The following is an 11,867-nucleotide window of genomic DNA, read 5'->3' as shown; positions in this document are numbered from 1 at the left end:
TTGTGTGATTTAAGAATGTTAACACTGTTATATTCTTTTTTAGTATAATGTGTGTGTGTGCAGAAGTGAATCATTTATTGCTTGCAAACCAATGATGTAAGATGATGTTATGGGGTAGGACTGGATAAGTCTGACTTCTTCCTACTCCATTCAAGCATGTATTAGGTATAAGCAAATTGATATTGGATTGTGTGTAAAAATGGGTGTTGTTATATCAACTGTTTTATATGCTTGAAAGAATAAATCAAATCAAATCAAACCAAATCAAATCCAGAAGATGATACAGTGCTACCTCCTGAGTGGTGCCAAAATTTAGCTCCCACAGCTTGTCTCCAGAGCAGGAAGAGGACAGTGAAAACAAAAGCAGAACCGGGATTGATATCCTACAGTGGACCTTCTCATTAACCAGCATTCCTACAGTGGCAGGTGAAATGGAAACAGTCATAAACACTGAGTTACGATTGTTGAACCATCAGGAGTTAATTTGGATTATGCACGCACTACTTTGTGAGGTTTAGAAAAATATTGCAGTTTGGGTTAAAATCTGCTTCCTCTTCATGTTATAATAATAAATATTGTAACGTTAACTGTAGAGAAGAAGGAGCTGGAAATCAGCTTGCCTTTTGAGCCACTCTTTTTATTCAAACACAAAGACACACATGGGAGCAACAACACACCAACAAAGGCTGAACACACTCAATTCCTTCCAACCCCAAACTATAATTATCTCATCAAGTGGGCAATGTGGGGGATCCCACCAGGTAATATTCATGGACAAAAACACTGCTATGAATCTCACCAGTCTTCTGTGGGAAGATTCTGTGTTTTTTGACCCATTCATCCACCCCAACCTCCTTCAAATGCAGCACAAACAACATGTAGAGTCTTTTCTTTTGTGGGATAGTTACTTTCTGATGTCAAACAAATCTGGATAGGACAAGTGAAAATGCAGCACTTACCCCTACTACTTTCAACAAGGCTCTGATTGTTGTGGGAGCAGCAGGTCAAACTATGGTTACATTGGGCAGCATCCAGATCAGTGATCAGAGTGTTCCTGCAAAAGTGAGGTGACCTCTCAGTGAACCCAGCCTGACTAAATAAAAGTTTAGGAAAAAAACACAAGGTTCAAAGAGTCAAAACATATCAATATGCCTGCAACACTTGTAGGATAAAAATGCCTTTGTATGTATTTTATGACTTTTTTTCCTGGTCCAAGCACCTTGGAAGTAGGTAAGGTTTTCCCCGAAATATGATCTGAGCACTCACACTGGGATTCCAGTTATTTCACTTTACACTTTCTCCTGTTTTAATCACTGTTTATTTGCTAGTTATTTGTAAATGCCTTATTTACACCCACTTTCTCTATTGATTTTGTATGCTATTGGGCTGCATCAAAAATGTGCTTTGCATTGTGTCTGAACACATCTAATTAGTTAACCTGCACAGTGCCACACAGAGCAGTATTCCATGTCTGCATATATGGTGAAAACTTTCCAAATATGAAATATGAAATATTTAAGAAAAAACATTAATAGTTACTGACAACTTCTAAAATCCAATGGCAAAATTAATGCTTGTTTAGTTACAAAGCCATGAGTTTGTGTTTACTGTATCTGCAGAACTTGCCTGAAGATAATCAGGTTTTAATGAATTATTTAGTATCAATAGTATTTCCTCATACAGTCCTTATCAAAGCGCAGATTAGAGCATATTCATTTTCAGAAGTTTATGTCAAGAGAAGAGAATAAAAATGTAAGGAAGATAGTAGCTTAGTTTGTTAAGACTTCTCTTTACTAATGTGATCATTTTCATGGTCAATCAGTACAGCATCACGACAAACACTGGCACCCCACAGGGATGTGTCCTCAGTCCCATCCTCTACACCCCGTTCACCCATGACTGTGTCGCCTCCCACAAAGACAACATCATCCTTAAGTTCATGGACGACTCAACAGTGATAGGACGCATCACTGGCAGGGACAAAACAGCCTACAGGAGGGAGGTGGCTGGTCTGGTGTCACGGTGCAAGGACAATAATCTCAGCCTCAACACGGACAAGACGAAGGAGATGGTAGTGGACATGAGGAAGGAGAGGAGAACTCATCAGCCACTGTTCATCCAGGGGCTCAAAGTGGAGAGGGTGAGCAGCTTCAAGTACCGGGGCGTCCACATCAGTGAGGACCTCACCTGGACACATAACACCACACAGCTGGTCAAGCAGGCCCAACACTGGCTGTACTTCCTGAGAAGGCTTGGCATGTTGCCTAGGATCCTTTGCAACTTCAACAGTTGGATCGTCGAGAGCATCTTGACCAGCTGCATCACTGTCTGGTATGGTAGCACTACTGCTATGGACCACAAGCGCCTGCAGAGAGTGGTAAAAACTGTGGAGAAGATCACCAGGGCTCCACTGCCCTCTCTGCAGAGCATTTACCACCGCAGGGTGTATAGGAAAGCTGCCTCCATCCTCAAAGATCCCACCCACCCACGCACGGACTGTTCACACCCCTACCCTCCGGCCGGAGGTTCAGAAGTGTGAAATGCAGGACCTCAAGCCTGAAAAACGTTTTCTTTCCCTCTGCCATCAGACTCCTAAACAGCTGACAGGAGTTTATTACCAGGAAATACGTCATGTACTGATGACCTGCACTGTTTACATTCTCAGTTTGCATATGCATAATTGTACACTGACTGTTGACTACTGCACATACAGCTCCCATGTAGCATACATTCTCTTATTATATTCTTGTATATTGTTATTATATCTCTGCATTTGCTGCTTTAAAGTGCCTTAGATTTTGTGTTACTTAAGAGTAAGAATTTCATTGTACAGGGAAACACGTTTCCATACTGTGCATATGACAATAAACCCTCTGACTTGACTTGACTTTGACTACAGACAGCAGTCTCTTCTCACATTTAAATTCCAGTAGATTATTTCAGTGTGGATTCATCCTCAGAATAAAATCTATACACTGTCTGTCTTTCTAACACCGTGACTGCGGACATGAAGACAACTGTCAGGTTGTCAGTCAATCCCACCACACTGAAACATCTACTGTACATTACTGTGATCACTGTAAATAACAAATTCTGTGTGAAACCGTAGCCATGTAAGACATTAATCTATGAATAAACATTTCTTTTGTTGCTATTTCATACATTTGGAACATAGTTGATGGTTTTGTAGATTTTGTGAATATTTCTGAGAATTACTGTAGTGCAGCTTTAAATATTTGAACATTATAAAACTGGAATAAATGCAGTTTAAAGTTGTTTTTGAATTTGCACATAATTAACTTGTTTTAACATTTCAATGACAGTGTCTAAATTTACTATGTATGTTTATTATATGCATCTTAGCAAAACATTTAAATGTACAGTATAATAGACATCTAAAATGCACTGTTGTTTTAACTTTGATGCTTTTCCATCTGCAGATCAACAAAATAATTATTACTGGGTCAGACTGAGGCTTCAGTCAGAGGTCAATAAATAAAGTTTCACTGCTGTTGCAATGTATTTTGAAGCTAAATGTTGATTATTACACCCTAATATGTCCTCTGGATTATAATGGTGGCTCCGCTCTTTATTTATCTATTGCCTTGGTGAATCATAGTATCAGAGCTCCACTGATGATGGCTTTTTATAATCATCACACACACGCTTAACTCAGACTGAATATATTCAGAGTTTGTCTGAACTACCTATGATCTGATTTTGGAATCGAAAACCTAGTTTTTCATGGCAGAGTTGGTCAAATCAGCTGATATATTTTGTTAAATCTGTTTTCTGAAATGCCCCCACTGAGTTGAGTAGTGGTGTAACAATAATATACACTTTGTGTTTTCTCCGTAGAGAGACATGCTGGATGTCAATCAAATCATGAAGGATCTGGCCCATATGGTCCATGAACAAGGAGTCACCATTGGTAAGATTTTTTGTGTATACTCTGTGTGTGTATGTTTGAGTGAATGTAAGTCAGTGTAAAGTCCCCATGAGGAATAAAAACAAAGGTGAGGTGTGTGTGTGTGTGTTTTTACATTGTTGTCCCTGACTTAATTAGCAAAGATAACCTTTGTGGTCATGTTTTTAATTTGATGCACTTGATTAATAACATGAGCTCAAAAATTCTGCTGGGCAAAACAAACTTTTTAACCTCCACCTCACTGCCATGCTGGCAGATTCTTCGATGCAAAGCAAAATTCTGCAGTTTATACAGTGACCTGTTTGAAAAAATCCATTTAGACACCCTGATATCTGTAAAGGGCTCTCTGAACCCTGCAGTGATTTAGATGAAAAAATGAAACTTAACACATAGATAAAGGGCAGATATAGAGGTTTTGTTGCTGCATCACAAATCTGCCATCAGCTATGTCTGCTTCCATCACGAACATTTACTGGAGAACTGACTCTTAATAAATCATGTAAAACAACCACATACACAAAGAGACATACCTGAAAAATAATGTTATGATGGGGTTGTAGAACAATTCTGAGAAGATGTGAAAGGTGTGATGAAGCAGATGGCTTTCCAAATTGAGGCTTTTGTCTAACTCTAGTGTCTGCTGCAAAACACTACAAACTGTTGCTGTCACTGGAAGAAGTTTAGTTGATCTACATTTAGTTTTTAATTTAAGCTAGGTTTCCACTGAAGGAACCTAACAAGTCATATAACCTGAGTGCATAAGTCAAATCCCATTAAAAAAAAAAAACCAAAAGATGCATTATTCTGTCTTTCACTGCTTTCTGACTTCCTTATCCTGCCTATGGTACTCAGTCCTAAGCCCATTGTTTCCCACTGAAAATGCACATTTTTGAATACACCTCACAAATATATAGTTACATTTCCTAAAACATTTGGAGACTATAATGTTTAATAAACAATACTTAAAAAGGAGGAAATTGTGTATTTGCTGGAGACTGTTTACATTGGCAGAGTAATACTTATTTGCTGCTGTAATCCACCCATCCATTTTCTTCCGCTTATGCGATATCGGGTCATGGTGGCAACAGGTTCAGCAAGGTAGTCCTACCAGTTGGATGTGCCCAGGACATCCAGATAAGATTCCTGAACCATCTCAACTGACTCCTTTCAATGTGAAGTGTTTCTACTCTGAGCCCCTCCTGGATGTCTGAGCTCCGCACTTAGCTCTAAGGATAACTCCACCCTGTGAAGGAAACTTATTTTGGCCGCTCAGGATGATTATCAACTCTAAAATTAGATATTATCTGGAAGGGTATCAGGCATAAAACGTGCCAAGTTTAACATGCGAATCATCGGTTGGGGGGCAACAAATGATTCGCTGTGGCAACCCCTGATGGGAACAGCCATAAGTAGAAAGTAGAAGATTCTTTCAGTCACTACCCACAGCTCATGACCACAGGTGAGGGTTGAAACGTGTGTGTAAATCGAGAGCTTTGCCTTTCAGTTCAGCTCCTTCTTCACCACAGTGGTCTGGTACAACATCCGCATTACTGCTGATGCTGCCCCTATCAGTCAGTCTCAACTGCTCAATTTTACCCTCACTCTTGAACAAGACCCTGAGAAAATTAAACTCCTTCTCTTCTCCTTCTCTAAACCCAGAGGGAGCAATCCAACATTTTTCCATCAGAGCATCGTGGCCTCAGACTTGGAAGTGCTAACTCTCATTTCCTCCACTGTATACACAGCTGCAAACAACCACAGTGCGTGCTGGAGGTCATGGTCTGATGAAGCCAGCAAAACCACATTATCAGCAAATAGCAGCAATGTCATTCTGAGGTCTCCAAACAGGGCACTCTCCTCCCCCCGGCTCCATCTTGAGATCCTGTCCATGAAAATCACAAACAGGATCAGTGGCAAGGGACAACCCTGATGAAGGCCAACACTAACTGGGAATGTGTTTGACTTCTTGCCAAGTATGTGTACACAACTCTCACTTCAGCTGTACAAAGAATGGATGGCTCATACCACCGACACCAATACCCCATAATGCCAAAGTACCCCCGATAAGATCACACGAGGGACCCTGTCATAGGCCTTCTCCGAGTGTACAAAGTACATGTAGACTGGATTGGCAAACTCCCAAGGTCCCTCCAGTAATCTTGCAAGAGTAAAGATTTGGACCACTGTTTCATGACCAGGACAGAACACAGCATTGGTCCTCCTGAATCTGAGGTTTGACAATCAGTCTGAGCCCCCTTCAAGCACCCTGGCATAGGCTTTCCCAGGGAGGCTGAGTAGTGATTCCCCAATAGCTGGAGCACACTCTCTGGTCCCCATTTTTAAAACTGGGAACCACCATCCCAATCTGCCAGTCCTCAAAAGCCCAATTGTGTCCAGAGCCTTCAGCAGCTCAGGACAAATCATATCTACTCCTGGCACCTTGCCACCAAGGAGCTTTTTGACTGAGATCAGGGTGAGGCTTCCCCTGAGTCTTTCAACTCTGTCTCTCCCTGGAGCACATGTCAGACAGGTTCAGGAGTTCCTCAGAGTGCTTCTTCTACTGCCCGAACATATCCCCATTTTGAGTCAGCAGTTCCCCTCCCCTGCCTGGTCCAAGCTCTGCTTTCTCTTTCTGAGTCACCTGGTGGTTTGACAGAGCTTCCTACAGTTTTTACTCAAAATAAAACACTATTTGACAGCACTGTCTATTTGACAAAAGTTCTTTACAAGGTCCACTCTCTGGCTGTATTCAGAGCTTTCAACAGTTTTCTTGTGACAACCTTGAGATGCAGCTGAAAGCTCTGGAAAAAGCTAACAGACAGTGAGATAAGCATGTTGTGAGGTCACATACCTGTCCCTTCCTCTCTCCCTCTTTGGGGAATCTTGGTCAAGCTACTAGGCGTGGCTGGCAGGGAGTGGCACAACTGATGCCTATCGCCTCAATTGACAGGCTAGTATATAGCCTGGACTCGGCTGTCATCCTTGCCAGTCAGTTTGTTGTCACCTCATTGTCTACCAGCCAATACCTGGCCTACCTCAGCTAGACATTCCTGTTTGTTTTCCATACACGCTGGGTTGCCTTCTAACCAGTGACAGCTGAACTCGCCATTCTGTCCCCTGTCACTACCTGAGTTGACTCTCGCACTGGTATAATTTAGCCACTCTGCTTGTTCCTCATCTCTGTCAGAGTTGGCCTCCAGCTCCATGTCTACACAACTCACCTGGTGAGCCTGGTTGCAGCCTCTGTGGTATCCAGCTCCTTGCCTGCTTCACTCACCTGGTGGCACCTTATCACAGCCCATGTGGTCTCCAGTTCCACACCCGCCTCACTCACCTGGTGGCACCTTGTCACAGCCTCTGTGGTCACCAGCTCCACGTCTGCTCTATGTGCATGGTGGTGCCTCACCACAGCCTGTGTGGTCTCCAGTTCCACATTGACTCACCTCACCTGGTGGTGCCTCACTGCTGCCTATGTGGTCTCCAATGCTGGGTTGGAGACTACATGGTCCTTGGGTTCTTGGTCACTGTTGATGTGGTCTCCAGCCCTGCGCCAACTCACCCGGTGTCCCAGACTCTGCCAGCCCCTAGTGCTGAGGTCCAGTCCCCCCACTCAACTCAGACTTCTTCCCTGCCTACACCTCGCCAGAAGGGGTCGTGGGTTTGCCTAGTGTCCACCTGCCATAGATGTGCTTGACATCAAGAGATATGAGGTTATGACAAGAGAGTCATAACCTGGTGCAAATAATAATGGTTAACATTTAGTGAGTTGTCTGAGTCCTGCTTTCTGGGATCCAAAACCGGTACCTAGTGGCCATTGGCCATAACACATGTTTTTGTCATGTTGCTATTTCCAAGACTGTTGCTATGCTGTCCATTTTCATCTTCAAAAAGAATCAAGTCAATTAGTGCAAAATGTGGACATTGATGTGTTTTAGTGTGAATCAATAGGACAACACCAGAGCTCTAGATGTGTTAATAGTTAGACCATGACCATGTTGAACACAGAAGGCTCATTTACTTTAATATGCTAATAAATATTGTTTTAAAGTTCATTTCATGTCATTGTCTACAAGAGATATTACAAGATTAGTCATTGAACCGTGTGTGCTACTACTATGCTGTTACAGATAAAAGTTAGAGCACAAATATAAAACAGAAAGACAACAGCAAGAAGCTAAATGCTTTATGCACATTCCAGCTTTATGGTGCTAAACTGACTATGTGCAGATATGGATATGTGTGATGAGGTCTTCTGGAAGGAATGGGGAGCAATAACTTGTACTAATTGCTGCCTTTTTATTGTAGAGTGTCCTTTTGTCTGCTGCCTTCAATCAGACTAATGCAGATGCCCTTTAAATACCCTTTAGAGTCAGGCTGATACAGACTGGCTCACCCCAATTTTACAAGAATGGAACACCTGTTTTCCTTTCCTCTTTTCTCCAACACACTATTCTCAGTTAGGATGGCTAACATTTAGAACAATGAATAATGCACACACTGGTTAACTGGTCATTTTGTATGCTGCTGTTATCATTGTAATGCCCATTGGCCATCCTGAACAAGAACAACAACACTAACATTAATAAATAGAAGATAGATAGATAATTAGTTCACAAATAAAAACACTGGAAGTCTTCAGACTAACTGTACCTGTTGATTGTTTTGAAATATAAATCATCAGCAGGCACCTTCCAATATGCATTATTTGCCAAGTAAAACTTGTTTTTTATTTATTCATTAAAACCTGTTTTCCTTGTAAAAAGCAAGTTCAAACTACATCCCTTTAACATTAAAACAAGATTTTTTTAAATTTTATTTTATTTTTTCCAAAGAAGGTTCCGGGTTCGAACCTAAGCCGACCAGGGCCTTTCTGTGTGGAGTCTGCATGTTCTCCCTGTGTCTGTGTGGGTTCTCTCAAGGAACTCCTGCTTCCTCCCACAGTCCAAAGACATGCAGCTCAGGTTGACTGGTGACTCCCATAGGAGTGAGTGTGTGTGATTGTTTGTTTACACGTCAGCCCTGTGATAGACTGGCGACCTGTACAGTGTCAGCTGGGATTGGCTCCAGCCCCCCCACCACTCTACTCAGGATTAAGCGGTATAGATAATGTGTGGATGGACATACTGTATCTTCTCGTTACAACACAGTACAGTAGGCTACTGGAATGAGTGACGGCAGCAGTACACACTTAACTTTGAGCAAGACCTGCTTAGCTCATTCAGTTCAGCATCAACCAGTATTGCTAGAGCACCAGCGATCTGACACTTAAATCCATGTACAATAATTAGCCCACAAAATAACACATGAATGCAGGTCATGGTAAATAGAAAATACCCTGCACATGTCCCAATGACATTACAGGCAATGACAGCAGGTAAAGTCAGGGAGTAGGCTATATGATCCACTCTAGGGGTGGATGATATCATACTAAATATATTTGAAGCGATATTTCTAAGCTATAGCCTATACTATATGTCAATCATACAGTGAGGGCCAGATGGAAAAACTGAGCAAAATCAATTTATAAAACAGTATGCACTATATGCACAGGATTATGGCTGCAGAAATGTAAAGGTATAAAAACTAGAATTAAGCTTGGTTGTAGGCCTCCACCATCCAGTCAAATTCACAAGAATGTTCTAGATGTGAGGTCAATGTGACCTTGAGTTTTGACCAACAAAATCAAATAATTTAATCCCTGAATCCAAATAGGTGTTTGCACCAAATTTGAAGAAAATCCCTCAAGGTGTTTCTGAGATATCGCATTCACGAGAATGGGTCAGATGAATAGATGGATAGACAACCTGCATACATAATGCCTCTGGCTACAGCTATCACTGGGGCAGAGACATAAAAATAATGAAATACTCAAGTTTTCAGACCTCTTATAGTACTTGCATAAAGTGTTGATGGATTATTAATAAAACTGTCTTCTAATTTCAAATGTTAGGTGTGTGGTAAGTGTAATTTATGCTAGTTTAACTGCACCTGAAATCCAAACAATTTAGAAGCAAAAGAAACAACAAAGGAAAAAATGGAAATGATCAGTAAATGAGAGCCTGCTCCCAGTATGACATGGATCTTTCAGCAGAGTCAGCGTATTGAAAATGAACATCATACTGAAATTATCAAGATGAAGAATGTTTTGAAGCTGGAGTGGCAGTAAATAAAAAAGGTAATAAAAAAAGTAATTAAAGGTAATGGAGAATTTACAATATTTGTGCAAAAGTGTTTTCTAGATGTAAAACAATATTTTCAAGAACCTGTTGGACCTGATGGCACTAAAATAAAGCTCATAGACTGAAAGGGTTCCTTCTCTTTATAGCATAAATGTTTGTTCGATAGAAATATGTGTAGATTTAAGGGTTTTTGTGTGCAGATGTAAATTTGTTCTGATTGCACAGGTATAATGTGCCAGCACATTAGGAATCATCTTCTGAGGACCACAAATATGAAACCCAGGTCATCGTTAAATGGTGTGCTGTGTCAAGCTACTGTGTGTTTAAAGATTCTTTGTGGATTTTTTTTTATTTTTTTTAATGTTTGGGCCCCTAGTTTTAGGTGTTTACATGCAGATACGATATATAACGGGTGTTATTTACACCTATCAGTTTTGCATGTTTAGCATGCTAACATAGCATGCAATTAACACTAAACACAACATGCATCTGAGACTGATAGAATGTCACTTTTGCAGGTATTTGGTTAGAATTGATCATCTGAGTACCATGACTACACAATTTAATGGCAGTCCCTACACAAGTTGTTGAGCGATGCAGAGCGGGTCCACATTGCTTGACTGACCAACTGGCAGAACAACATTTCTAGAGCCAAACAAAGGCAGTTCTTTTCTCAGTGACTTTTGGTGACCCATAGTGTTTTGTTTTGTTTTTTATAAACTTACCATAGTGGGTCCTTCCATGTATGTCACATGCTGTGAATAGAAATACAATCACAGTACATATAGTGAAGTTGTGTGTATTATTTTGAACCTCTAAATTTTAGATTTGCTCAAATGTATAGACGCATTAACTATAGCACAGATTTTTATAGAAAATCATTATATATTACAGCATTCTGTTTTCTTGAAATATTTATTGTTGATCTACAGTAAATGTGTTTTGCATTAGATGTCTACTGCGGAAAAAAGGTTGGAATTTAAAGAGCAACTTAAACACCCTGCAAGTATTTCACTACTTTAATTTGAATGCTCACAATCTCTGCATACTCCATACTATTCACACCCCTCCCCACAGTGCCCTGCTGTATTTAGTCTATATGTTGCATGGTGTGGGTGAGTGGGAAATTGGGTTAACTGTGACACTGGCTTTGTAATCTTAGAACAGAGTGTTTTGTAGAATATCATAGATTGTTCAGGGGTCACCTGTACAGAATTACTGAATTTTCACTGAAGAAAAAAAAAAACAACTTCTGCTGCAATAAAAGCTATAAAATGGGATCATGATCAATAGTGTAATAAAGTGACTATACATTTCATTTACACACACAAAAAAGTGGATTTAGTGTTAAGATGCTTTTTAAATAGCACAATCAATGATGAAAAAAGAACACCTTCTGAGGACAGACAGAAAAATAATGAAAGCATCAACCTGATGTTCTGTATTTAGCTAGTGAGTCCACACGTGTTCCTCTGTCTTCTTTAAGTGCATTTAATCAATTAGCACAATTCATTCACCCAGCTTCAAAAGTTAATTCTCTACAACCTCAAAGGGTGCAGTAATTATCAGAGTCCATTACAACATGAGACAGTGAGAAGCCTATACCCATATCTCTCTGAACTGACTGCAGCTATTTCACTCTCACAACACCACAACAATCAATACTGCTCCCACTATTTTCGGTCAGTTGTATATATATATATATATATATACATATGTGTGGGTAATTGGTGATACCAAATATTTTGTAACATCCAGTT

The 11,867-nt window shown here is 40.5% G+C and overlaps 1 protein-coding gene across 1 annotated transcript in view; it reads left to right on the top strand.

Annotated features, from left to right (window-relative positions):
- tsnare1 (T-SNARE Domain Containing 1) overlaps window positions 1-11,867 on the top strand; it is a 192,286-nt gene that overhangs the window by 82,396 nt on the left and 98,023 nt on the right. Inside the window, exon 7 of the mRNA XM_020587268.1 lies at window positions 3,859-3,931. Within this exon, the coding sequence (XP_020442924.1) occupies window positions 3,859-3,931 (73 nt within the window). The remainder of the gene's footprint in view (window positions 1-3,858; window positions 3,932-11,867) is intronic.

The sequence above is a fragment of the Monopterus albus genome, unplaced genomic scaffold (genome assembly GCF_001952655.1).
Source record: "Monopterus albus unplaced genomic scaffold, M_albus_1.0 scaffold449.1, whole genome shotgun sequence".
Lineage (NCBI taxonomy): Eukaryota > Metazoa > Chordata > Actinopteri > Synbranchiformes > Synbranchidae > Monopterus > Monopterus albus.
Note: the sequence above shows the minus strand (reverse complement) of the source record. Positions and strands in the feature narration are given on the sequence as shown.